General features: G+C 59.0%; 1 protein-coding gene across 1 annotated transcript in view; it reads left to right on the top strand.

The window, feature by feature from the left end:
* The first annotated feature begins 1498 nt into the window (after positions 1 to 1498).
* Positions 1499 to 26518, top strand: part of COL2A1 (collagen type II alpha 1 chain) — a 30740-nt gene continuing 5720 nt past the window's right edge. The window contains exons 1-38 of the mRNA XM_078075935.1: positions 1499 to 1651; positions 5673 to 5876; positions 7790 to 7836; positions 8000 to 8101; positions 9088 to 9165; positions 9792 to 9836; positions 9936 to 9989; positions 10397 to 10450; positions 11235 to 11288; positions 11696 to 11749; positions 11877 to 11930; positions 12244 to 12288; positions 12809 to 12862; positions 15945 to 15989; positions 16431 to 16484; positions 17836 to 17934; positions 18243 to 18287; positions 18380 to 18478; positions 18681 to 18734; positions 19105 to 19212; positions 19592 to 19645; positions 19727 to 19825; positions 19979 to 20032; positions 20447 to 20545; positions 20930 to 20983; positions 21369 to 21422; positions 21742 to 21795; positions 22052 to 22105; positions 22319 to 22363; positions 22522 to 22620; positions 22832 to 22939; positions 23231 to 23284; positions 23574 to 23627; positions 23979 to 24032; positions 24354 to 24407; positions 24700 to 24807; positions 25415 to 25468; positions 25903 to 25956. Of these exons, the coding sequence (XP_077932061.1) occupies positions 1567 to 1651; positions 5673 to 5876; positions 7790 to 7836; positions 8000 to 8101; positions 9088 to 9165; positions 9792 to 9836; positions 9936 to 9989; positions 10397 to 10450; positions 11235 to 11288; positions 11696 to 11749; positions 11877 to 11930; positions 12244 to 12288; positions 12809 to 12862; positions 15945 to 15989; positions 16431 to 16484; positions 17836 to 17934; positions 18243 to 18287; positions 18380 to 18478; positions 18681 to 18734; positions 19105 to 19212; positions 19592 to 19645; positions 19727 to 19825; positions 19979 to 20032; positions 20447 to 20545; positions 20930 to 20983; positions 21369 to 21422; positions 21742 to 21795; positions 22052 to 22105; positions 22319 to 22363; positions 22522 to 22620; positions 22832 to 22939; positions 23231 to 23284; positions 23574 to 23627; positions 23979 to 24032; positions 24354 to 24407; positions 24700 to 24807; positions 25415 to 25468; positions 25903 to 25956 (2640 nt within the window). The 5' untranslated portion in view covers positions 1499 to 1566. The remainder of the gene's footprint in view (positions 1652 to 5672; positions 5877 to 7789; positions 7837 to 7999; positions 8102 to 9087; positions 9166 to 9791; positions 9837 to 9935; positions 9990 to 10396; positions 10451 to 11234; positions 11289 to 11695; positions 11750 to 11876; positions 11931 to 12243; positions 12289 to 12808; positions 12863 to 15944; positions 15990 to 16430; positions 16485 to 17835; positions 17935 to 18242; positions 18288 to 18379; positions 18479 to 18680; positions 18735 to 19104; positions 19213 to 19591; positions 19646 to 19726; positions 19826 to 19978; positions 20033 to 20446; positions 20546 to 20929; positions 20984 to 21368; positions 21423 to 21741; positions 21796 to 22051; positions 22106 to 22318; positions 22364 to 22521; positions 22621 to 22831; positions 22940 to 23230; positions 23285 to 23573; positions 23628 to 23978; positions 24033 to 24353; positions 24408 to 24699; positions 24808 to 25414; positions 25469 to 25902; positions 25957 to 26518) is intronic.

The raw sequence follows: 26518 nt of genomic DNA, 5'->3' as shown, positions 1-26518 counted from the left end.
CAACTCCCGACAGGAAAGTGCAGCAGAAACTCCACTGCCGGGAAGGGCAGATCTGGTCAAGTCAGACCCCAAAGTCCAAATTTCATGGAAGTTTGTGCTTTTCCTAAAATTCTTTGAGGGGCCTGACAGTCCTCAGGGAGAGAAGACCATCACCTCAAGAGGAAGAAGGTCTGTTTGGGGTCCTTTCCTCTCTAGGATCAATGGAGACACCAGGAGCCTAGAGAAGAGCATGGCTGAGCCCCGGGGAGAAGGCAGCGGCGGGCCAAGGTGCCCCAGGGCGCTCACCAGGGAAGGTGAGGTGAGGGGAAGAAGCAGAGGGCCAGGGGGCCAACTAGGAAAGTCTGGCTTCTCCCCTGGCTCACAGAACTCCGTCCAGCTGGAGCAGCCTCCTGGCTCCCTGGACAGGGCTGCAGCAGTGACCAACCATCCCTGGCCAGAACTGCTCAATCTGGGGCAGCAGTGCCCACTCCCCCCGGGACTCCCGGACCCTGGCCAGGAAGAGCAGACACCACGTCTGAGCCTGGAACTAGACAGTCCCCCACCTGGGCAGCATGCACGGTTTAGTCTCGGCTCCCTCCGTCCTCTGTGGCTGCTCGAGCCCCCTTCCCGGGGCCTGCCCCCGCCCCCACACCTTCACACAGGTCTCCCTCTGTGCGGTAACACACCGGCCCCTTTCCTGGCGATTGGCTCCGGCCAATGTCTGCCAAGGCTCCAGAGGAGGCTCGTTCTTCTCAAAGCTGGATGGGGGATGGGTTTGGGGCTGTTGTTCTGAACCTTCAGGTGGGAGCCAGGGGCCAGGTACTCCGGGAAGTGGCCAGAAGATAGGTCGGGGCAACTCCCCAAACCTGGTCCTGCCTGACTGGCTCCAAGATTTAGGATTCCAGATACCATCGCGAGCTCCCCGTGTGCCCTCCTTCCTGCCCTCCGCCCAAGGTCCCAACGCGGAGCCCCCCTAACCCTCCACCACTGCTCCTTTCTACCACTTTGCCCGCTCCCTCCCAAGTCTTTTCCGTCCACGGTCTAGGGCTCGCGGCCTGCGCCTCTGCAAACACCCCCCGCCCCTCCGATCCGGGCAGAACTCCGAGGGGAGGGGCCGGAGGCCCCCCTTCCCGCCTGTGGTCGGAGGGGGCAGCGCCGCAGCTCTGGGTTGGGGGGAGGACAGCAGCCGTCTCTGCGCCCCGCCCGATCAGGCCACTCAGCACACTAGGGGTGGGGGGGGCGGGAAGCAGGGCTAGCGGAGAGGGGGGTCCGGTCCAGGCAGGTGCGGGCTCTGGCTGGGCCCAGGCCGGCTCCGGGGGCGGGGTCTCAGGTTACAGCCCCGCGGGGGGCCGGGGGCGGCCCGCGGTTTGGGCGAGTTCGCCAGTCTCGAGGCGGGCCGGGCGCATATAACGGGCTCGGCGGACGGGAGAGACGCAGAGCGCTGCTGGGCTGCCGGGTCTCCTGCCTCCTCCTCCTGCTCCAAAGGCCTCCTGCATGAGGGCGCGGTAGAGACCCGGACCCACGCCGTGCTCCTGCCGCCTCGCTGCGCTCCGCTCGGGCCGGCTCCGCCAGGCCCCGCGGTGAGCCATGATCCGCTTCGGGGCTCCCCAGACGCTGGTGCTGCTGACGCTGCTCGTCGCCGCTGTCCTTCGATGTCACGGCCAGGATGTCCGTAAGTCGCCCAACGCCCCTGCCTGCCACCCTTCTGTGTCTTCCCTCCGCACCCTCCCCCCCCCACGCCCTCTCCCGCTCTGGAGCCGATGGGTCCGGGTTAGAGTGGCTCCCGGGGTCACGGCGCGCCGAGACTTGGGTGCAAGATGCGCAGGAGCTCACCTAGCGGACTTCTGCAAGTTAGGGGCTCTGCCCGAGAGTCCTCCGGTGCGGGTCGCAGCTGGAGGCATTTGCAGGTCTCTACGTTGCGCAGGAATTTGAAACGTGCCAAGTGTCGGGGGGTCGAGATGTTTGAGCACAGATTTAAGCGCACTCTCTTCCACCAGCTTTGATAATTAGGCAGGCGCACACGCACACGCACACAACTCACCTCCTCGAAGCACTCGGAGTTCAGCAAAAACAGGTCTTGGCCCATCGATCTTAGAAGTTGGAACGGGCACTAGCGAAGGAGTGAGGAAGGGCCAAAGGGCTGACCTCGCAATCTTGTCCAGGGGTTGGTGGCTGGAGGGTTCAAAGGGGAGTTAGACAAAGGAGATGCTCTGAAACTGGTGGGCTGAAATCCGAGGCCACAAAGACGCTTCGGAGAGGCGCTCTGAGACCTCAGCGCCTCTGGCAGTTTCCTCCCCCTCCCGGCTGGCGCAGGAGCAAGGTGCAGCCCTCATTCTCATCTCGGCTTTCGCCCGGCCTCTAACGGGTGCAGAAACTTCCCGTCGGAGAGGCCATCTGAAAGGCGATAACATTCCAACCAGACTGTGCTTTTCAAACGCCCCAGAAAATAGCGCCCCCTCCCCGCGGTCTTCCCCTCCAAACCCCGGAGGTACTACAATGAGTTACTCTTCTAAGTTTCAGGAGCTCGCTGAGCCAGGCTGCGGGCTGTGGGTCTGTGTCTGTGTGGCAGGGGAGGCGGGCACAGTTGGTCGACTGCTGTAACAATTTCAACCGAATATAGTTAGAGATAGCAGTTTTACAGTCTAGTCCAAAGGCGGTTCGGATCGCACCTTTCCATCGCCTCCTTTGGTAAAGTCCCACTGTCTGGGATTATATTCAGGACAAACGAAGCCTGGAAAGTGTATTAGGTAGAGAGGACTTTTTTTTTTTCCCCCGCGTGTTTGGGCACGTTTCCGATGGCTGGGATTCCAGCCCTGTCTTTGTATGTTACAGATTGTAAATCAATCGCAGAGGAAACTTTTTTTGGGGGGCGGGGGATGGGGGGGAATCACAATCCCTCTGCCGACCAGGCTCTATTTGGTCTCTCCTGCGAAGGCTCTGGGCCCAGGAGGACTTTCCCTTCATTAGAGCGGCTTTGAGGCGGGGGCAGGAGATTCTGGCCAGTCGTCGGGCGCTGCGCTGAACTGGCCGCGCGCTCCCGGGCACTTGTTGGAATACGGTGTGTCTATAAGTGATCCCGGCTCGGACTGACTATATTTTTGTCTTCATTTCGCACGGACACCCGTTACGGAAACTTAGTGCACAGTGAAATTAGCTAAGTGACGTTAAAATAATTCCCAAATTCTCCATCTGGTATTAGAGGCACTCACTTCAGTGGCAGAGCGCTCTCACCGCTGCAGCTTTCCCGGGAGAGAGTGAATTCCACAGTTTCTTGGGCCCAGATCTTCCTTCTCTCCAGGGGGGAGTGCATCGGGGCCGTTGACTTTGCTCCCTGGCGCATCCCAGCCCGGTCACCCCCTCCCCCGGGTCAGTGGACCCAGAGAAGTGACGTGGGGGAAAGGCACGGTCTGCGTGGACGTCAGGGATGTCAGAACCCTAGAGCTCGGGCACACCCCTCCTCCCATCTGTCCACGAGTTGGAGAAACTCATTGGAGGCGGCGTCTTTGACCCACATCTGCATTTCACAGCCCTCGCCTCCGAAAGTGCCCCTCGGCTGTGGGGAGAGACCTCAATCCTCCTTTGTGAGGCTTGTTTGCGTTGGGAGATTGGCAGCGATGGCTTCCAGATGGGGCTGAAATGCTGCCCGTATTTATTTAAACTGGTTCCTTGCGGAGACCTGTGAATCGGGCTCTGTGTGCGCTCGAGAAAAGCCCCATTCATGAGAGGCGAGGTCCGGTGGGTTCCCCCGGACTCCCCGACCCCCTCTCCACAATGCCCCCCTGTGCCCGCCCGCCGTCGCCTCCCGGGCTCCAGCCCTGCGCTCAGCGGCGGCGGAGCAAAAACAGTTCCCCGAAAGAGGTAACTTTTTAATTGGCCTGCTACAAAGGGGCACTTTATACCGCGTGCGGTAACGAGGGGAACCGGATCAGGCGCGCCGGGATGCTATCGGCAGCCGTTTGGAACAGCAATTATGGAGGTGCTGGGCTCCTCCGTCCACACCTAGGGGATCCGGTTACGGGGCTGGCTCCTTTCTGGGGCAGTCATTTAATCCTACTTTTCACCCTCCCAGGGTCTGTGGGCGAGCCGCGTCCAGAGCTGCAGCCGGGAGAGTCACCCAGCGGCTCCCACAGCCCGCGCCGCCTGGCCCCGCCCCCGCGCATCCCTGGGCCGCCCTTCCCAGGGAAATCCGATCCGCATTCGGGTGCACCCCCTTCTCCCGGCATTTTCTTTTTTCCACCCCGAGCCCTCTTGGGTGAGAGTGGGCTTTTCCTTAGTCCGGACGGGATACCATGAACCTCTCCTTCTTCCCCCTCCCCTGCCCCACCGCCCGCTTTCTGCAGTTCCAGCTATTTTAGCGGTGGGCGTGTCCCCGCTCTGGGACACGTGTACACCCTGGGATCCCCCTACCCTCGCCGGGATTATCTGGTCTAAAGGCTGAGCGGGTTCCTACTGGTGGCAAAGGAAAAAAAAAAAAAAAGGTTTATCTTTAGATTTTCAGAGCCTCCTTCAAGAGCCCCAGGCAGGCCCATTTCTTTCTCCGCCCACCTGGTTTGTGGCTCTTTCCTATTATTCATCCCCTGCAGCTGCCACTGCTTTGGGGATTTTGATGAGAAAAACAGCGCTGGGCGCTCCCTAGCACGTGGTGCGGGCTCTCCAGCCCTTGGCGCTCTCGGGAGCGCTCTTGTCAGCACAGGTTTCGTTTGCAGGGTGAATTCCAGACGGTAGGGCGCTAGTGGAGAGGGACTGGTCCGTGCCGTTCTTGGTCTGCCTTCTTGGACGAGGACAGGCCTGGACTGGTTCATCTTAGCCCAGGCCAGGCGTTCAAAGCACCCTGCGCCCGCCCCACCCCCCATATTGAGGTGTTGTCTTCGGATGAAGTTAGAGTCTCTCCAGGGAGGGGAACGGCTGGAGGTCAGCACGGGTGGGGGAGTTCGGGGGCTGGAGGGGGTGTCCCTTGGCCCTTCCTGCCTCCCAAGCATTCTGTTAGGCTGCTGCGGTCCCAAGTGTATTTATTGTCTGACTCGGCCTATCCTCCTCCCCGAATTGGTCCTGATTCTAATAGGATTTAAATAATGGGACATAATCCTGATTCTAACAGCTCCTCCTTTCACCACCCCCACCCCACATATACACTTTTGGAGTCTGGCCGTTTATAGATTCTAATTTTTGTGGGTAGAATTTTCTACATGCCTTCTGCATTTTACCTGTCAGTTGTATTTAGCAAATCGCATAATTCCTAGAGGAAGGCAGAAACAAGGCCTCTGTACTGTGCTGGGGTGGTGGGGGGGGTGTCTCTGTTTTCTCCTCTCCTCTGTCTTTGCAGTTCCTGAGTTCCCATTCGGGGTCTCACCCCCCGCTCCCACTCCAGCTTGCCCCGGCCCCTTCACCTCTGCCCCAGGCTAGATGCCGGAAGAGAACATGCCACAGTAGCCCCGCCCCTCCCCTTCCCTGCTGGGTCTGGATTTTCAGTGGTGAATAGAGAGCATAATGCAAGGTGCTCAATAAAGGTAACTTGAAGAATGGCTTAGAAAAATAATTTTCAAGTCCTCCATGTTCGGGTGGCCGGAGCCCGCATTCTTCAGCATTTGAATGATGTCACGTTGACTGCAACCTCTTTCTCTTTTTCTCTTCTGGCTCCCCACCCCCTCCCTCCCTTCGCTCCCCCTGCTTCCCCTGCCGGGCGGTTGGTGCAGAGAAGGCCGGCAGCTGTGTGCAGGACGGGCAGAGGTATAATGATAAGGATGTGTGGAAGCCCGAGCCCTGCCGGATCTGTGTCTGTGACACTGGGACCGTGCTCTGTGACGACATAATCTGTGAAGACATGAAAGACTGCCTCAGCCCCGAGACCCCCTTCGGAGAGTGCTGCCCCATCTGCTCAACTGACCTCGCCACGGCCAGTGGTCGTAATTTATTTATTTCCTGTTCCACATAAATAAATTACTCGCAGGTGCAGCACATGCCCTCCCATGGATGCTGGTCCTCTCTGCGAAGCACAGGGACTGGTTATCCATGGGACCCCAGCAGCGGAGGCCAAAAGGAAAGGCCACTTCTTGCTTGCAGGTTGACCCTGAATGAGCCTGAGACACTTAGAGGGGTCCTTCCTCACCCCAAACCTCCCCCCAGATACACTTCCGACATCTGGAAGGACAGATGTGATTCCACAGAAGTACCCTCTCTGGAATCATCTCTGCCAATCACTGGGAGCCACGATGGAGAGCACAAGCTCTGTGGGCCCGACCCCAGACGAATTCCTCTATGACCCACAGCTCATCTTCTCTGTAGAAGGCCGCTAAATATCTGGTCTTCAGTGGGGAGAAACCTCTGCCGGCTAGTGGGGAGACAGAGGGCAGGCTCCCTCTTTGAAATATGGACCCTCCCTGGCAGTTTCCTTTTGTGTTTACCTCTTTTGGAGTTAACTGCCAATTAAGATGTGAGTTAATAAGAGAAGGCGGAGCTGGGTGCTGGGAGGTGGGGCTGGGCGAGGACCCCGCGGGCTGCATTCCGGTGCAGTTTATTGACTCCCAGCCAGAACCAGTGCTGCGTGGTGTGTCCGTGACCCCTCCCCAGCACTTGGACACAGGCCCCATCTCCCTGTCGCATGGGGGGGTCACATGCCTAGGCCCCTTGGGTGGCCCTCACTGTCCCCCTCCTACTCCAACGGAGAAGAAAGTGGAAAGCGAAGCAAGGAGTTGCCTTTCCTTAACACTTCGCCGACACTGGTGACCTGCTTTTCTGGTCCAGATTTCCGGGTCATTTCTGAGGCCCGCGTGCAGGAAGTGTTGATTGCCTCCCCACTTTGCTGCTACAGAGGGGGGCGGGCTCACTGATTTGGGAAGGCCCTGGCTGCAATGCCCTAAGTCCCATGCCCTGCTGTGTTCATGTGCTTGCTTCGAGGACACGCAGCTTGAACGTAAGACCCCTCTGACCACCTAACTCCTCTTCTGGGAGGGTTCGGGCTGCGGGAAGGGCTTCCTACTCTGTGGAGAGAGAAGGGACTTGGACCTTCCGCCAGCTTTTGGTGCTTCCTATCTTGGAGCTAATTAGATCGCTTCGTAGGCCCTGCTCCATTCTTTTGCATGCTGACTGCTTCTTCCGTAACAAAGTCTGGGTCAGCTCCCTTCCTCAAGGGACCTCAGCAACCCCAGGACCCCAGTGACCCTAACATCCCAGCAGAGGGGACAGGAAGCTGTCCCCTTCTGGGGTTGTGTCCTGTGTTTGTTCTGTTAAAGAGTATTTGCGCAACAAGAACTCGTACTTCTTCATCTCACAATTTTTCATTCTTCTCTTTTTCCATTTGCAGGGCAACCAGGACCAAAGGTAAGGGCTTTTCCTTCTTCTTGTTTTGGGGCTTTCTTCAGAAGCAGTGTTATGCGCGCCCAGCCTGTGGTTGGTAGGCAGCTGCAGAGGGCTGTTTTAGGGGATACCTCAGTGCTTGGGCTGCGGGCCAGGGGTTTTGTGCTCGGGCCTTGGTGGGCTTGCGTGGCTCCATCCTCAGATTGTGCCCTGTTGCAGGGACAGAAAGGAGAACCCGGAGACATCAAGGATGTAAGTACACATTATTCTCATACCAGTTGCCTCTCCTGCTCTAACTGGGTCAGCTCCTTGGACTCCCTCTAATACACCATCCTGTGCGTCTCTCTCTCTCTCTCACTCTCTCTCTCTCTCTCCACAGATTGTAGGACCTAAAGGGCCTCCTGGGCCTCAGGTAAGAAAGGGAGAAATCCCTTCCTCCATCCCTTCCTCAAGTAACTGATCTGCAGGCCCCCAGCCTTGCCATCATCTCAACATTTTCTTCACCTTCAGGGACCAGCAGGTGAACAAGGACCCAGAGGTGATCGTGGTGACAAAGGTGAAAAAGTGAGTTGAGAAATGCTCCCTGACCCCCCGTGGCCTCCCCAGGTCCTCTGAACGTCTCTCCCTCCCCCCATGTGCGTGACCACCGCCTCAGGGACAGCCCGTGGCCGGGTGGTTCTTGCATCAGCCCTGCTTCACTTGGGTGCCCCTTTCTCTTTCTGCCAAGGGTGCCCCTGGACCTCGTGGCAGAGATGGAGAGCCTGGGACCCCTGGAAATCCTGGCCCCCCTGGTCCTCCTGGCCCCCCTGGTCCCCCTGGCCTTGGTGGAGTAAGTATCCTTCTGTCCCCTCCCTTCAGGCTGTCCTTCCAGAACTGTGGCTTCTAAATTGCTACTCACACTTACCTGGCCGGCTCCCACAGCCTGTCCACGGGCTTCTCCCCGGGCCTGTAATTTAGTGGAGTCACATATTAGGCCTGAGACCGTGGCATTCAGGGATGACTTTTTTCACTCACCGGGTTTCTGCAAAGAAAGTCTTCAGGTACCTGGCTTCCAGGCATCTGTCCTGTGCGGTTGATTCCTGGGCGTGGGCGTGGGGGCCGTGGGAGAGGATGACCGGGCGCTTGTGGTTACCTGGAAGAAGAGTGACCACTGTCCTTGGAAAACATTTAATCCCGGTCCTTGCCAGGTCCATTCCAAGCAACTATTCATTCTCATGAAAGAGGCCCACTGAGTGAAGGTGTGTGGCGAAAGTCATTTTTGGAATTAAGCCAGTCAATGGATCATATTATTGTCCAGTGTTTGCACGTTTGCCGTTTTGCTGCTTGCTAGGTTATAAGTTCTTCAACTTAAGAGGCTCGCAGATGCCTACGCCTTCCCTTGCTGAAATATTTTAAGGCTGTTGATTTTAGTCTTTTGCCGGGCAGTAAATTCCTGGGAATCAAATAAAAAAAAACAAACTTTAAAGTGATATTTTAGTTCTGTTTCTCAATGTAGGTTGAACAATGTATTTACTATTTTAGAATTTAAAAAATAATTCTGTGCAATGAAATGCGGGTAACTGATACTCCTCCAAATAGCATTTTATCTTCCAGGGAAATGATTATGCCACTGGCATCTCGTAACACATTTCCAGAACGATTTTTCAGGAATCATTGGCAATTCTGTTCAATGCTAGGTTAGTCTCCAACAATTAGAGTTCATCTAAAATAGAGGGCTTTTGTTTTTTTTTTTCTATCCCGATTTATAGCTTACCCAGTCGAGAAGGAACAACCTGGGGCCTCTCAAGCTCCTAATGTTGTTGGGTTTATTTGCAGAACTTTGCTGCCCAGATGGCTGGAGGATTTGACGAGAAGGCTGGTGGCGCCCAGATGGGAGTGATGCAAGGGCCGATGGTAAGGAAAGACACCAGTTTTTTGCAGCCAAAATGGCAGGAGGTGGCCCTTAGCAGAGCCAGAGAATCTGACAACCTCACGTTACAGATAATTGCTTAGAGCAGCTCTTCTCCATCAGTTATGTAACCTCCCATGGGGTTAGCCCCAAGCATTTGGTTTTTAATGGTGATGGATGCCAGTTCTAATGACGCGCTGGAGTGACCAAGAAGAATGAGGATGGAGAGACACATCTAGGCTGAGGCTGGAAGGCCAGCCGCTATTGCTCTTGGAATGAGAACTGAAGAATGCAGATAGCAGCCACTGTCCTCCAGCGCCCACAGGACTTCCAGCAGGAAATCTCAGGCCTGCAGCTCCAGCTTGGCACCAGCTAAATGAAACTCAGACTTTAGTAAACGTGGCTGGGGTCCAGGAGAAAGCAAGGCCAGCCTCTCGATCCAAATGGTGCCTATAAATAAATAGATTGTTGCGTGGGGAGTGGGAAATGAGAAGGAGCAGCCACTGTAGGGCCCCTGCCCACAGAGTAACTGTCTGTCCTTTGTCTGGGCCCCTGGCTGGGAGGCGGGGGCCCGCTGGTGGCCGCTGGTGAAGCGTTTCCAGTGAACCCCCTCCTCTTCTGTTTGCCGCAGGGCCCAATGGGACCTCGAGGACCTCCAGGCCCCGCCGGTGCTCCCGTAAGTCCTGGGTCTTTCCGCTCCGTGCAGTGCAGACGCGTTCACGCTCTCTCCTGTCAGTCTGTGGGCTTAACCTGGTGTCCTCATGTTACTTTTTAGGGACCTCAAGGATTTCAGGGCAACCCTGGCGAACCCGGAGAACCCGGTGTCTCCGTGAGTACCTGCATGGGCCCTGCCCTCCCCCGGGGCGGGGGGATGGTGTCTCCAGTGATATACCACGCAGACACCAAGACTGCCCAGAGCTTTCCCAGTGGAGGGCCCCGAGATGCCACTTAGCTCTGCCGGGATCTCTCCCAGAGAAGCCCAGGTGGCAAGGACCACCAGAGCTCTGTCACAACAGGCCCCTTTCTGGGTCACCCATGGCCTGTGCTGCCTTCCAGGATAATCAGCTCTGCACTCTTGCTTTTTCTCAGCACAAAGTGGGCTTCCCCACCCCCACCCCCATCTTTCTTCCTTATGGAAGAACTTAGATTTCAAAGGCTACAATCCCGAAGTTTTGTCCACTGATTAGGTATCATCCCCCTCCAACCATCTCTTAAACTTTCTTACTTTGTTTGTAGGGTCCCATGGGTCCCCGTGGTCCTCCTGGCCCCCCTGGAAAACCTGGTGATGATGTGAGTATCCCTGAGTAGTCGAATGAGTTGCTGCGTCCTTTGAAAGGGTGTGGGGAGGATGTGCGTACTGGGGCAGTGATGCGGAAGCGCCCTCAGCCTGGCCCAGGGTGGAAGTGTCCTTAGGGGCAGGACTGGTCAATCAGAGCCACAGACTCTGTCTACCATCTACATTCCCACTTGCAGCTTAGCTTACGAGTGCCTGGGGACTGCTTTGGACCCATTGGGAAGGGAAATGATTAAAACATCATTAGCTCCAGGAAGGGAAATTGAGAAACGGGAGAAAGAGAGGGAAAACACAGGGGGAAAGATGTTGAGAAGGGAAAACAAAAGGAAGACGCTCAACAGCCCAACATTATCTTAATTGTAAATGAGCTAGGAAAAGCGCAGCCTGAGTCAGGATGTCTGCAAAGGATGCAAACGAAGTGAAAAGATAAGAGTTGGCTCTCGAGCTGTTCTTATGAATCACATTAGACAGTGAAAGTCTCCCCGGGGCAGGTAGCCTAGCCCAGTCTGCAGAGCCTCGGAGGGGAGAGAGGAGAGTCCCCTGGGGAAGCTGCAGGCTGGTCGGGATGAAGGAGCTTGCCCATGCAATGTGCAGCTGTCCGAAAGAATACGTCATGACCCAGGAAAGGCATTCAAAGTCCGGAATCCCAAGGAGGTGAGGGAGATGAATAAGCAGGTGGGCAAAAGGCATAGAAGATGGGGAGGAGAGATGCGATCTGGAGTGTGCCCACTATGCTAACTTGTCTTCTGCTGAAGCTGAAACACATCTCTCTCCCTTCAGGGCGAAGCTGGAAAGCCTGGAAAATCTGGTGAAAGAGGCCCCCCTGGCCCTCAGGTAAAGTGCCCCCACCCCCAGCCTCAAACCTTGTTCCGAGTCTCCCTCCTTTGCAGCTGAGGCAGTGACCTCACACCCAGCGTGTCTAGTTCAGCTCGCTCACTTCTAGAATGGAATTCCAACAGCCCCGACACACCTCTGCCCTCATGCTGATGTGTAGGATCCTCACACAGGCCCACGGGGCGGGGGGATGCTGGGCAGCTGTTGTTTACACCCATTTTGCATAGGATGGGGCGAGGCATAGTAAGGGGGGCTCTGGGATCTACTGCAAGAGCTGTCTAAGTGCTGGGCTCCTGACTGCCCTGCCGGCCTGAGGGAGCTGGCTCCGGAAGGTTCTCTAGCAGAGCAGGGCAGCCTTGACTCAGCCCTCTGCTCTGCGCCTTGAACATCTCCTCTCTGCACTGCAGGGTGCTCGAGGCTTCCCGGGAACCCCAGGCCTTCCTGGTGTCAAGGGTCACAGAGTAAGTATCATGGACAATGGTGTTGGAAGGAAGTTATTGCCCAGGGGAGAGAAAAGCATTTGGGGGCATGAATCTTCCTAATAGGGTTTCCCAGAAGTGTGATGGAACGTTTTCTCTTGTCCTCTAGGGCTACCCAGGTCTAGATGGTGCTAAGGGAGAAGCTGGTGCTCCAGGTGTGAAGGTAAGGACCGAGGAGCACATGGGGATGGGGGACAGAGGGAGATGATGAGACACCTTTCTTTCCAGTCAAGGAGATCCTATTAAGCCAGTGAGTTAGCACATCAGGTCAGCTTTGATTGGGAACACCCAGTTCCCAATATCCTGCTGGAAAAACAGCAGGCTGGGAGAGCTCAGGGAGTTGTCCCTGGCAGAACTGAAGTTTGGGGGGTCTCGGTGCTAGCTGAGTTGACCAGAGCTTTTGGCTTCTTCCTTGGGAGTTTTCTGGGGGCTGCCAGTGGGGACCTGCTCAATGACCCTGTGCATCTTTTTCGCAGGGAGAGAGTGGTTCACCGGGTGAGAATGGTTCTCCAGGCCCAATGGTGAGTATGAATATCACCCCCTGGGAGGGCCTCCAGACACTCTTCAGGCAGCTCCTAAAGCCTAGCAGATGGCTCGGCTATATAAACCGCTCCCTTCGGGCAAAGTAGATATTCAGCTTTGCAGATCTGATCTGATTATGATTAGATCGAAAAGGTAAATTTATCGAATAGATGATTTGTTCAAGTTGCCCCAGCATTTCCTTGACATAGCCCTATGTTAAGATGTGTTTCAGTTTTTAAAAATTCCGTCTCTTCTCAACATTTGGGGGGGGTTCATCTGTGGCACGAAGCGGGACGTGCCGGCGACAAGGCTCCCAGTAGCAACGGGAGCATTGGTGGTTCTGCCTGGGCAGAAACACCTTTGATGTGATGTGGGGAGACCTAGATGAGTGGGAAGGTAGGCTCAGGGGCAGCCACAGCTTTGCCTCCTGGGCATGTGCGTGCTCCCCGCTGTCGTGTCTGGGGAGGGCTGGCAGAGTGTCATTGAGCCAGCTCATGCTTGTGTTCTGGCATGTTCCAGGGTCCCCGCGGCCTGCCCGGTGAGCGAGGACGGACTGGCCCTGCTGGTGCGGCAGTGAGTAATGACAAGGCCAAAGCCACCATTTGGCCCATACTTCGGAGTTTACAAGACACTTTCATATAGGGCTATCCTTGACCCTCCAAACCACCCTGGGAGGTGTAGAGCGTATTGTCATCCTGCGGGGATGGATTCTGAGTGTGCCTGTCACGAATTCCCAGGCCCGGTCTGCACAGTTGAAGGACTGGGGTGGACTGTGGAAGGGTTGGTTGGTGGGGGCAGGGCTCTCCCTTAGCAGTTGGGATTATTCTGGTCATCCCCTCACAGCCCCCACGCACTCCCAGTCAGTCCAGTTTGAAGTTATGGACAGACTTCAGTTGGCTACAGTGCTGTGCTACTTTCTGGTGTTGAGATGATGCTCTAGAAGAGTGGTAACAGTCTTGTGTCACCTCATAGGGCCTTTATACTTGACATCGCTGCTGTGGCTGGCAGTACTGGGACGTATGTGGCCGCCGTGGCTCAGGCACTTCCTAGGGTCAATACCTCATGTGCTTCGTCCCATCTAATCGTCCCTCAAATCCTGTGCAGTAGAGTCTATTCTCCCCATTTTATTTTATTTTTTTAAGGATTTTATTTATTTATTTGAGAGAGCGAGCATGAGCAGGGGGAGGGGGAGGGGCAGAGGGAGAGGGAGGAACAGGCTCCCCGCTGAGCAGGGAGCCCAACCCCACCAGAGGCAGGGCTCGATCCCAGGACCCTGAGATCATGACCTGAGCTGAAGGCGGATGCCTAACTGACTAAGCCACCCAGGCGCCCCTATTCTCCCCATTTTAGAGAAGAAGAAACTGAGGCCCAGAAAGGTTAAATTGCTTAAAGCCATGCTCGGCAGCCTCAGAGTCTGGTGGCCTCTTGCTGGTGGGGACAGGGAAGGGCGTGGGGATCTGCAGGGCATATGCAGCCAGAGGCGCATGCAGGTGTTTAGCTCTGACCCCTCAGCGGTAGAGAGCACTTGCAGGCGCTCGGTCAGGCGGGTGATGTGATGAAAGCTGTGTTTAAGAAAGATTATGCTTTCTGTTGAGCTCATACCCCAGCCACCCAAGCGCCGAGGCCCCTCCTCACAGGCCCTTGCGAGGCTGGCCTAAGTAAATCAGCTTCACTCACTCTGCAGCTTTCCAGATAATGTATCTGTTTGGCAGAAATTTCCCTCAAAAGCAGATCAGTGACATAACAGGCAGCCTTGACCCCCATTTGTCAGCCAGCGCTGCTGAAGGGCTTTGTCCTGGAGTCACTTTGTGTGAGGGGATTAGAGAGGCCTGGGGCTGCCAAGAAACACTGCTATTTCGGCGGATTATTCGGACCTGGCTTGTAGCTTTTTGGCCAGGCTCGAAGCCACGGTGGTTGCACCCTGTGAGGGGCAAAGATGAGCTGCATCCCTGTTCTTCCTCCTTCCTGGCCACAGCAGGCCCTGCTTCCTGCTCCTCCTTGCTGGTTCCTGTCCCCACAGTAGTCCGGCTGGCAGGCCTCGCATAGGATCTGGCATAGAAAGTTGACAACGTCACATCGTTCCAAGTGCAGGCCTGCTGTCAAGGCTGGGCCCGGGCCTGGGCCGGGTTGGCCTCTGCCCGCTGTGGTCACGTGCCCCCTTGGGCCAGACGGTGCCCTCTCCCAGCCGTGCTGCATGCAGGGCCTCGGACGCCAGCCCAGCGCAGGCCTCCTGGAGCAGTGCTCAGCTCCCCTTTGCCCATGCTGGGCCCCAGGCCTCTCCTCTGGCCAGCCGCTGGAGGGAGGGGCTCCAGAGTTTCCCGAAGCAGCCAGCCTGGCCCAGAAGGGGCTCTGGCCAATGCTGAGGCTTTATGTGCCCTCTGACACTTTTTTCTGTCCAGTCTGCTCTTGTTTTCCTATTTAATGCCCATCTGGAGAGTCTCTATCAGGAGAAATGGACCATAGCCAGGAAGAAGATTTGAGTCTTTTTTAAAACCTGAGCTCCCCCGAAAGCATCCTTCTTCAGTACCCCAGAAAAGGTAGAGGCAGGCGGGCGGGGCTCACCTTAGGAAAGGTCACCTTCTGGCTGGCTCTGGTCCCCTGCCAAGGACCAGGGGCCAGGCCTAGCTCCGCGCGGCCTAATGGTTCCTGGAGTTTGGCTAAAATTTCTCTAGGTCCTGAGGGGCTTTGAGAGAGAAACTGGGGAATGCTCACCACAAACCTGGGGGGGAAAAACCCTCAAAACTAGTCCTAGGGGCTCCTGGGTGGCTCAGTCGGCTAAGCGTCTGACTCCTGGTTTTGGCTCAGGCCATGATCTCATGGGTCATGAGATCGAGCCTCACGTCAGGCTCCTCGCTGAGCGAGGAGTCTGCTTGAAGATTCTCTCCCTCTGACCCTCCCCCCACTCACGTGTGGTCTCTCTCTCTCAAATAAATAAATAAATCTTTACCAAAAAGACACACAAAAAATTAGTCCTAGAGAGAAAGAACTAGCAGCCTTGTCTTACAGTGTAAAGGACTCTCAGGGGCATGAGCTCAGATGTGTTCCTCAGGCTGTGCCCAGTGCCGTGTCCCCCTCACAGGGCTTCTTCCCGGCCAGAGGCAGACATCCTGTGCATCCTGTGGGCATCTGTGTTTCCTGGTTGTGTGGAGGGGGTGGGGAGGGGGCGGAGCCCAGAGGCATCCTGGAGTTAACCAAGGAGAGGCCTTAACCAAGCCTTAACTAAGGAGGTTAACCAAGCCCCCCGAAAGTGTTTCCCACTGCGAGCAGGTGGGAGGAATTGAGTTAGGTTTGCTGCTTGGCTCTTTCATTTTTCTTTGGCTCAGTTCACTGAGTCTTTAAGTGATAACTTGGCCTTGAAGTTGGGGATATTTGGGGTCTAAATGAAAGTTTCAGAAATGATGGAATAGCGAGGAAATCACCCAAGCTTTGCCCACTGCTGCCCAGCAGCGCGCTTCCTTGCAGCCACCACGGAGGGGTTCCCGGCTGTTCCTTCCTGTGGGGCTGTCCTGCCCTGGCGCTAGGCCAGCCTCGCCCTCCTCCCTGGGGCCCCGGGGGCCCAGCGCTGCCCGAGTTTTCTGTGGGGTGGACTGCTGACCGGGAGGGCCTGGCCGTGCGGGGCTTCTCACCGTGCCTGCTTCCTTCTCCCCTCTCACAGGGTGCCCGGGGCAACGACGGCCAACCAGGCCCCGCAGGCCCTCCGGTAAGTGCCTTTCACCCGTGGTGCGTTCTCCTGAGCCCCGTTCAGCAGCACAGCGGAGCGGGCAGGGTGGGCCTTCCAAGGCGGGGGAGCAGGAACGCTTTCTCCCTGTTACCCTAGTATGTTGATAACAAGCTTTGAAGTGATGGGTCATTTTTCTTAGCCACGCTTTGGGCATTTTTTTGAGGAGGGACCGATAGGGAGGTCAAAGAATCATCTGCTTCTCACCATATATACAGTTAGATGCTTTGCCTTGGGAAGCCAGGCTCAGGGACACTGGCCGTGGGGACAGTTTTCATCCAGGGACTTTGAGCCACAAGGGATGCAGAGTCAAATCGGTACAGAGGTGGGGAGGAGTGTGAGGTGTGGGGGTGGCTCACTCTGGGGGCTGGAGAAATACTACCCAGAAACGGCATTCACTTTCCCCCTCCTTCCTTCCTCCAGGGTCCCGTGGGTCCCGCTGGCGGTCCTGGCTTCCCTGGTGCTCCCGGGGCCAAGGTACGTGCCCTGCCCCTTTTCCCCTGTTCTTGCTGACTGCCCCCCAGACAGTCCCCCCTTCCCTTCTGAGGGGTGTCTCCCACCCCCACCCACTGCTGCTCTCCGTGGAGGCAAAGAAGGGCCAGGCATTTCACAGCTCCCGGCTGGAAGGGAAAGTAAGCCGGCAGGATGCAGAGCTGGGGGTACAGTTCCAGCTTGAGATTGGGGGGGAGGCAGAAAATGACGGGGAGACATCGGAGATCTGGGAGGGAGCAGAAGACCAGGACCCGAAGGGAAGAAGGCAAAGCTCCGCAGCCTCTAGCCCCGGAGGAGAGCCGGAGGACGGGGGCAGGGAGATGGCTCCGAGCTTCCCCTGGGCCCCGCTTCAGCTGGGGGGCTCGGTGCGGCCCAGCAGTGCTAACAGAGTGCTTCCGAGGATTAACAGGGGCCAGGGGAGGCCAGCCGGTTCAGGGAAAGGCCCCCGCGGCCCAAGCGGGGATTCCGGTGCACACGTTCCCTGGGAATTCTCTCCCGAGATGAATAAGGAGCCTCCGTGTGGTCACTGGCATCAGGTTGCCTCTCCCCTCCCGGGGGTTTCCGTGGCAACCAGACAGTGTCTGAGGCCCCTGGGAGCTGGGTGAAGGAGACCCATTGTGAGGAGGGACAGCGGAAGGTGAGGGGGCCTGACCTTTAGAAATAATAACTACAGAAGTGAAGCGAGAGCGCTCCGAGGAGAAACCTGAGCAGGCCCTGCCCGGCCTCCGGCTCAGCGGCCTCCCCAGGGCCCTCTGCGGGCCACACAGCCCAGAGCCGGGCCGCTTGTGCCTTTCAGGAAAACAGGGACAGTACAAGCAGAGGCCATGCTGGGGGCTTGTGGGGGCCGCCAGAAGCCCAGGAGAATCGGGCCGCGGCCCAGCTTGCTTTTGCCCTGGCTGCCTGGCTCGCTTCAAGCCGGCCCGGGCCACAGCCTGATACGAGTGGAGGGGTGCCATGAGCCGAGCTGTCCCAGGGCCTCCGTTTCCTCAGGAAAAGCACTAGGTGGACGGGGGGGAGGTAAAGGCTGCCCACCTCGGTTGCCCGCCCATCAGCCCACGGCGCTGCCCGCTGCGGGCAGGACCCCCCAGCAGGGCCTTCCCGAGGGGCGCTGATGGGGCCCACAGAGGCATGCATCTGCCGGTGTCGAGGGGACACGGCGAGCGCAGGAGGCGGGAGGACGAGGTCATCAGGCCGGGGCCTGTGGGAACGCGCGGGGCACACGCCTGCACACGGTGGGTGCGTGTGTGTCTCAGCCTGCTGGTGCGTGCCTGTGGCTGCCCGCGAGAGGTCTGTGCCCCCCGTCTTCTCCTCATTCCATCCCTCCGTCTCTGCCCAGGGTGAAGCTGGCCCCACTGGTGCTCGCGGTCCCGAGGGCGCTCAAGGTCCTCGCGGCGAACCTGGTACTCCTGGGTCCCCCGGGCCGGCCGGTGCCTCTGTAAGTGCAGCTTCCCTTTGGTCTGAAGCACCTGGGGTCTGTGGCCCCTGCTGCTCTTGACTCTGTCTACTTCTGAGAGCAGTGGGGCCCCAAGCAGAACCCCACCCACCAAACCTTCATTTTGGCCCAGCACTTGCATCCTGAGCTCTAGGGACACCTCTCCCTCCAACCCCGTCCTCCCCTTGAAACATCCAGCAGGGCCATGTCTGCAATGGACAGCCCTTGGATCAGCAGCCTGGGAGGGCTGGGGGGCGGCTGGGGCTTTTCTTTGCTTCTTAGTTTATAATGACACCATCTTCTTTTTTCAGGGTAACCCCGGAACTGATGGAATTCCTGGAGCCAAAGGATCTGCTGTGAGTGTGGCCCTGGGCCTTGGCTCGTGCAGGTGGGTCAGTCCCTCCTTGCTCTGTCTCCTGATGCGCCTCTCTTCTACTCATGCTGACAGGGTGCTCCTGGCATTGCTGGTGCCCCCGGCTTCCCTGGGCCCCGTGGTCCACCTGGCCCTCAAGGTGCAACTGGGCCTCTGGGCCCGAAAGGTCAGACGGTAAGGCCCAGTGTGAACCCCAAGTCCCACTAATACCCCTGGAGTCAAACCCTACCATCCCTCCTTCCTGCGCTCACACTGGTGTCCTTCCGGGGGGGGGGGGGAGGCGGGGGAAGGAAGGGGCTGCCTTTAAGGGTGTCCGGAGGTGGGCAGGGTCCATGGAGAGAACCTAGTGTGAGAACCTGCCTCTGTCTTTCCCAAGGGCGAGCCTGGTATCGCTGGCTTCAAAGGTGAACAAGGCCCCAAAGGAGAACCTGTGAGTATCTGCCCGCCAGCTCTCGGGCCCAGAGCCATCCCCCAGCCCACGGCCCTGCTCCTCTGTAGCCCCGTCCCCTAATCTGGGGCCTCCTCAGGTTGTGCCTGGAGGAGGGGACATAACAGGTTGAGAAGCTGATGCAGCTTAAGCTCCCATCTTTGGTTTGACCAATTTGAACAGTTTCAACTTTCCACCCTCTCTCTTCCCACTGGGCCACGTCTGCTCTCCCTGGGCCGATCCTTTATGGCCCCTCTTCCCCAGTCCCCAGCCCTAAAACAATAGCCAAGGCCTCTCCCTCCCCTGCCAGGCCAGGGACGGACCCAGCGCCAGGTGAAGACTCACCCTGTTTCTCTTTTGTGCTGCTTCTCAGGGCCCTGCTGGCCCCCAAGGAGCCCCTGGTCCTGCTGGTGAAGAAGGCAAAAGAGGTGCCCGTGGAGAGCCTGGTGGTGCTGGGCCCGTCGGTCCCCCTGGAGAGAGAGTAAGTGGGCTGGGAGTTCCCACTTTCTGTGGGGTGTGTCCTGGACGTGGAAGTTGAGTCTTTGTGGCTCTGTGTTCTGGCCAAGTCCTGTGGCCTGAGTATCCGATTCCTCTCTTCTCCACTCACTGCTGTGGGGACAGGGAGCCCTCCTTGTTTGTGCTCCCCACCCCCAGGATGGCATGAAACAGTTTGAGCTACTCCCCAGGACAGGCCCGAGAAGTTAATCTCTCAGAATCTTGCCGGCCATAGCTACCCACCTACAGAAATGGTGGTTTGTGGGTTGGTGGGATTGATCTCCTGAAGCGGGGCGGGGCTCTCTGTATGGCTGGGTCAGGGGCCATTCTAACTCACTACCCGTCCTCCTCCCCCTTCCTTCTAGGGTGCTCCTGGCAACCGTGGTTTCCCAGGTCAGGATGGTCTAGCAGGTCCAAAGGTGAGTGGGGGAAGAGGGGCTGGGGTGCCTGCACTGCTGGTCAAATGGCCTCCTGCTGACTCCCTGCCTCCCCTTGTGTAGGGAGCCCCTGGAGAGCGAGGGCCCAGCGGCCTTGCTGGTCCCAAAGGAGCCAACGGTGACCCTGGCCGTCCTGGAGAGCCTGGCCTTCCCGGAGCCCGGGTAAGTAGCCAAGCTGCTTTTGCTCTTGACTTCCAGCTCTGAGCCAAGTCCTCGTGCCCTTCCCCACCTGCTCCCTCCAGCCCTGTGCGGCCAGGATTGGGAGGACCTGGGGCCTTCCCTGACACCCATCCTCTCTCTCTCTCCTGAACAAAGGGTCTCACTGGTCGCCCTGGTGATGCTGGTCCTCAAGGCAAAGTTGGTCCTTCTGTAAGTCTCCCATCTGGGGTAGTTGGGAGGGGATATCCCTGGGGAGGCAAGTAGGACGAGAGATGGGAGTTTGGGTGGGGGTAGCTTATGCATTTTGAGGATTGGGGAGGGGGCAAATGGTGGGCATCAGGCCAGGTGTGGAGCTCTGAAAATGCCATCCTCGTGTGCCTTTGTGCTTTGGGGCCTTTCCTTGGAGGAGGACAAAGCCTGGCGTGCACTGTTAGGGGCTACGCTCCTCGTTTAAGCTGCGCCTTGTTGCTGCCAGGGTCCGCGTGTGTGGCGTGGGCTGCTGGTTGAGACCTTGATCAACCCCACGTGCCGTGTGCCCGCCAGCACAGTGGGCACTTGGTAGATGCTGGATGCACGAATGTGGTCGGAGTGTCTACGTTCTGACTATGGCGTCCTCTGTTTCAGGGAGCCCCCGGTGAAGATGGCCGCCCTGGTCCTCCAGGTCCTCAGGGTGCTCGTGGGCAGCCTGGCGTCATGGGTTTCCCTGGCCCCAAAGGTGCCAATGTAAGTCACAACCTGCCCTTCCATTTCCTTGCACACAGTGCGACCTCCCTCCTCGGCCCTAGAGAAAGGACCGGCTCCTGAGTAGAGTTAACCCATGGGCAGTTAGGAGCAGGAGCCCTGGTGCCATGGGCAGCTTGGGCCTCCGTGTCCTGCAGGAGTGCATGTGATCTGGGGAAACCTGGGGTTCCTGAGAGCTTCAGGGCCTCAGCCATGACATCGTTCCATGGCACAGTGCTGTCTCACTCCCAAGCACGAGAGGGTGCAGATACTCAGCTTGAGCTTTTGCTGCCCATCAGGCTATGGCCCCGAGCCCCAGTCTCCCCAGCCCGCTCTAGCCCCTCCACCCCAAACCCTCCCTTCATGGTCCTGCCCTCTTTCCTCCAGGGTGAGCCTGGCAAGGCCGGAGAGAAGGGACTGCCTGGTGCTCCTGGCCTGAGAGTAAGTAGCCTGCCTCACTGTCCGCGTGTTGGTGCTAGCTGGACACGTGCAAGGGGAGCCCCATCCCTCGGCCTGCTCCCGGGGTCCTAGTCAGCAGTGGGGGTTCCTCTGGCTGGGGTCCCGCTGCTCTGGGTCCTTTGGGGATCCACACAGGGAGACTTCCAGCTGCTGTTGGTCAGCAGTCCAGGGAGAGGAGGAAGAGTCCCATGCTGAGAAAGACTGGGAAAAGAAGGGGCCCAGGGAAAGAAGGGGGTAGAAATGGAATTTGGGTTGGGGAATCATGGAGGTCTGGAATCTCTGGGCCACCAAGTGTACCTGCTCAGCGCTGGGGTCTGCGGAACTGAAGGATGTGTGTCACACCATCACCCTTTCCTCCCTCCTCTAGGGTCTTCCTGGCAAAGATGGTGAGACAGGTGCTGCAGGACCCCCCGGACCAGCTGTAAGTACCTGCCTAGCCTCTCCAGGTGGCCCTGTGGGCATGGGGTGGTGGCACGGAGGCCAAGGCACCTCAGGCCCACCTAGGATGATGAGGATCTGGGCTCCTCTGGGACACCAGACCCACCCTCAGCCAGGGCAGTGTGGACCCCCCCACTGTTTCAGGGGTGCAGATCATCGGTGGGAGAGTAGCGAGGGAAGCTTTTGTGGGCAGTGCAGGAAGGTGTCTGGGCAGCCCTCCTGCTGCCACCGCAGTCCCCTCTGGCCGAGGCTTTCCGATTCTCTGCAGCACTGGCTCAGGTCACCTTTGTTTCCCTCTGCAGGGACCTGCTGGTGAACGAGGTGAACAGGGTGCTCCTGGGCCATCTGGGTTCCAGGTAGGTGGCTGGACTGGGCCCTCTCTTCAGTTCTTTCCGTGCCCAGGGCTCTGTGGGAGCCCCATGGGTCTCTAGCCCTGCACTCTGGGGACAAGAGGGCGGTGTGTGAGTGCAGCCCCTGGTCCTACCTCGGTTGTGCAGACTCCCGAGGGGGACAGGGGGACGAGGCTTCCCTGTGGTCCCCATGCTGGGGCTCCCTGGAGGGCTGAGGCAGTGGACTCACTCCTTGGCTAATGCATGTCACTTTGCCCTCTAGGGACTTCCTGGCCCTCCTGGTCCCCCAGGTGAAGGTGGAAAACCAGGTGACCAGGTGAGTACGGGGCTCTTTGAACCTGCAGTTTAGAAGGGAAGATCTCTTCTGCTGCCCAGGAGACAAGGGCAGGAGGGCCCCTGGGGCCCCAGGAGGCCGGGAATGTCTGGGGCCACATCCCAGCTCAGCCTCCAGTCCAGTGCGAGGGCTGCTCCGCCCTGGCTGGGGGACAGAAAAGCTTCCCTCTCTCACATATCCTTCTTTGTTCCCCAGGGTGTCCCCGGTGAAGCTGGAGCCCCTGGCCTCGTGGGTCCCAGGGTGAGTGTTGGCCATTTCTGGTGGCCCCCCGGGCCTGCCCTCTCCCTGTGCCGTTCTGCAAGTGCACTCCGTAGTGCTCTGCCCGCCATGCCCCTGCTTTTCCCGGGGCCTCTGCCCCCTCTCTCTCACCTGATTGCTCCATGGTGTCTCTGCGACAGGGCGAACGAGGTTTCCCAGGAGAACGTGGCTCTCCCGGGGCCCAGGGCCTCCAGGGTCCCCGTGGCCTCCCCGGCACTCCTGGCACGGACGGTCCCAAAGTAAGTGAGGCTGTTGGGGTTGTGGGGGCCAGCCCGGGAGGCCCTGCTAGGGGAGGCAGGGGGGGGCGGGAGGGGCTCAGGAGGAATGAAGAAAGGAGGAGGGCAGACGTTCGAAGACAAGACGGCAAGGAGGTCTGGCTGAGGAGGGGGCTTGGGCGCTGGGGTCCTGGGCAGGTGCTGCCCACCACAGACTCCCTCCCCTTCCCCGCAGGGCGCATCTGGCCCGGCTGGCCCCCCTGGGGCTCAGGGCCCTCCAGGTCTGCAGGGCATGCCCGGAGAGAGGGGAGCAGCGGGCATTGCGGGGCCCAAGGGAGACAGGGTGAGTACCGGCTTGGCCGCGCCTCCTCCACACTCACCCCTCCCGCCTCCCTACGGCACCTGGCTGGGGAGGTCCCTCGTTAACCCTCTTGAGGACCTTGGAGACCCCTCTGGCCTTCTCTTTGCCCTCTAGTGACACCCTCCCCCCTTCCCTCCATCTCAGTCCTCTCTCTCACCCTGAGCCCACAGCAGATCCTGTTGGGCCGGGGGCCGAGCTCTGCCCGGGGCCTCAGTGAGGGTGGGACTGAGCGGGAGCACCCTCCTGAGGTGGCCTGTCTGCTCTATCCCCCAGGGTGATGTTGGCGAGAAAGGCCCTGAGGGAGCCCCCGGGAAGGACGGTGGACGAGTAAGTGAATGCTGGGTGCAGGCGCCCTGGCGGCCCCATGGGTCTCCAGCCCTGCACTCTGGGGACAGGAAGGCGGTGTGTGAGTGCAGCCCCTGGTCCTACCTCAGTTGTGCAGACTGGGCAGCTCTGGGCACTCTCCCAACAAAACCGGGGCTGCAGGGTGGGGGGCGTTCTGGGGGCCTGGGGAGGGTGTGCCAGGGTCCACCGGGTGTGAGGTCCTAGACTCCCTGCTGGGCTCCAAGTCCTGGTCAACTCTTCTGTCTCCCTCACCTTTGTGTCTTCTCCCCAGGGCCTGACTGGTCCCATTGGCCCCCCTGGGCCCGCTGGTGCCAACGGTGAGAAGGTGAGCTCCTCTCTCTGGCTCGCCTCCCCCATCACGCCAAAGACTGCGGTCTCGCCTCCTCACTTAACACCTGGCACCCTCCTGCCCACGGGGGGCTGCAAGCAGTGAGGGGTGGGAGTCTTCTTAAGAGCAGAGTCTCTGGCTGTGTGCCCCGGGCAGCGGAGCCACTGTGGGGCGCGGGGCGGGCGGTAAGACCTGCGCTCAGCGGAGGCCCCAGGAAGGCGGGCCTGAAGCAACAGGGAGAAAACAGGCCCTCCCTTGTGAGGCCTCCTGCATGCACTTGGCTCTTGAAGGGCCCCACCCGGACCCCCATCCCTTATCCATGGCTCTTGTCCCCCCTCCCCGCCTTAGGGAGAAGTTGGACCCCCCGGTCCTGCAGGAACTGCTGGTGCTCGCGGCGCCCCGGTGAGTATCTGCCCCGGAACCGGGCCCTCAGCCTGGCGCTTTGGGTGTGGGGGTGCGAGGAGGGATGAGAAAGGAAGGGAGAAGGCCTGTCCTCCCCATGGTGTGGGCAAGGTGGAGGGCCTTCAGGTTGCTAGATCCTCTGACCAAGAGAGGCTTTCTGACTTGGGTCCCTTGTCTTTAGGACAGGGCTTCCCGGAGGCTACTTTTGGGGGTCCTCTGGGGAGGCTGGGCAAGGGCGGGGCCAGAGGGCTCTGGCTTACCGGAGGGGACAGAAGCAGACGGCCGTGGGGCCTTACCTCTCCTGGGCCTCTTCTCTCACAGGGTGAACGCGGAGAGACTGGACCCCCCGGGCCCGCTGGATTTGCAGGGCCTCCCGTAAGTGTCTACCCTCCTTCCCAGCCCTCCACTCAGGCCAGCTCGAAACCTGGCGGCACCTCCCAGCCTTTGGGCGCGGGAGGGACAGAATTTAAAGAAGACGGGAGTGGCCTCTTCCTTCTCCCCTTGCACCTCCACACTGACCTCACAGACCCATCTTAGAGCAGCCTTCAGGCCAGGGTGGACACACACTCGCTCACCCACCCACCCACCCAGAGCCTCTGGCCCTTTTGGAAGAACCTGGAGTATTTGGCTTGACTCTCATTCCTCCGCCTCCTCCTCCCTGGGACAGGGTGCTGATGGCCAGCCAGGTGCCAAGGGCGAGCAAGGAGAGGCTGGCCAGAAAGGTGATGCTGGTGCCCCAGGTCCTCAGGGCCCCTCTGGAGCTCCTGGGCCTCAGGTGAGTAGCAGTGAGCTCCCCCAGGAACTGTTCCCATGGGCAGGGATGGCTGGGTGCCAGGGGAGGGGCGCGGACAGGTAGAGAATGGCCAGCAGGCCTGTGGTGTGTAGCGCCTCCCCCCTCCGCCGAGTTTCAGTCTCTCGGCCTGGCAGACACCGCCCCAGCCGCAGAAAGGAGAGGCTGTGGGGAGGAAGCTCTACTCGGGGACAAAGGTTCTAAAGTAGCTAAATTGACTTTCATTGTCTTGGGGCTGGGGTGTGGGGCCAGCAGACACAGGGTGCAGGCTGAGGACAGAGAGCCTGGGACAGAGCAGCCAGGCTCCTGGGGAGGGACTGGGGAGACGTTGGCCCAGCTCTGCAGATGCCCGATGGGCCTTTCCTCCCTGAGCTCTCCTAGAACGTGAGTCTCTCGTGGCCGGGGTGGCAGGCCCCTCTGTGACGGCTTCTTCAGGCTGGGATTTTAGTGCCAAGAAGGTTACATCTTTGAAAACCTAGCTCTCGGGAGTCCATTGTTGGGGGTGGGTGTCAAACAGGCCCTAGGCCCAGAAGCCCATAGCCCTCCTCTGGGTGACCGGGCCTCGCTGTGTCCCTCCCTCCTTCCTTCCCAGGGTCCTACTGGTGTGACTGGTCCTAAAGGAGCCCGAGGTGCTCAAGGCCCCCCGGTGAGTGAGGTCCCCTTTCCTACCAGGTGGGGTGGAGGGCACTGTGGGGGCGGCAGCTTCTCGTGCCTCCACTCTGGCCTCAGCTCACGAAGAAGGCCCGGCCAGAGGCTCCCGCGCTGGTGTTCTGGGATTGACTCGCCTCCTTTCCCAGTGTTGCTTTTGCCCCCAGCCTAAGCCCAGCCCACAGCCACTGGGGGAGGGGCCCTCGCTGCTGGCGTGCTGTGGTCCTGGGACATCTCTGGCCGGGGACAGCCCCCTGCCGGAGCTGGAGACAGGGAAGCTACAGCTTCCTGACCGAGGGCCAGACCCCATGGGCCCTTCCCCCCCCCTCGCTAGCTCTCCTTGCCCCTTTCGGCACCGGCCTCGGAGACCCCTGCCCCCCTCGGATTCTCAGGCCCCCTGAGGGACTCACGGCCGCTCTTCCCCTCACACAGGGAGCCACTGGATTCCCTGGAGCTGCTGGCCGCGTCGGACCCCCAGGCTCCAATGTAAGTGACATCCCGGGCTGGTTCCTCCCGCCCTCCTGGCGAGAGAGGCACGGACGGCTGGAGTCTGGCACCCCCAACAGGCTGGCTCCCATCCCTTCAGACCGATCCCCCTCCTGGGACGAGTAGTAGTTAACTGATCATGGGGACCTGTTCTCCTTTCAAACAGCTGGGAGCAGGGGCTGTGGCCCTCTTGTTGGCCAAGCACAACCCTCCCTGCTGACTTGGGCTTGAACCCTCAGGGGGCCGGACAGGCGGGCACAATTGCCTTGCCCTGTTTCTTGAGCACGTCCTGTGTTCCCGGCCTGTACAAATTCTGCATCTCGCCCCTTGGGAGTTTGCCGTGGAGGGAGGAGAGGTGGTGGAAAGTCACCCAGCTGACCGCCCCCGAGTGCAGAGGGTCAGAGGGGCCAGGTTTGAGCGGTTCCTCGAGAACAGTAGGATCGAGCCGAGAGGAAGCCGGCAGGAGGAAGAAGTAGATCAGAAAAGGCAAATGCAGGGCTGGAGAACGCAGGGCTGGCTGCTCACAGCTCCCCCAGGGGAGAGAGGATGGAAGAGGTGCACC

The sequence above is a fragment of the Halichoerus grypus genome, chromosome 6 (genome assembly GCF_964656455.1).
Source record: "Halichoerus grypus chromosome 6, mHalGry1.hap1.1, whole genome shotgun sequence".
Lineage (NCBI taxonomy): Eukaryota > Metazoa > Chordata > Mammalia > Carnivora > Phocidae > Halichoerus > Halichoerus grypus.
The sequence above is the reverse complement of the archived record's forward strand: the minus strand, read 5'-3'. Positions and strand labels throughout refer to the sequence as shown.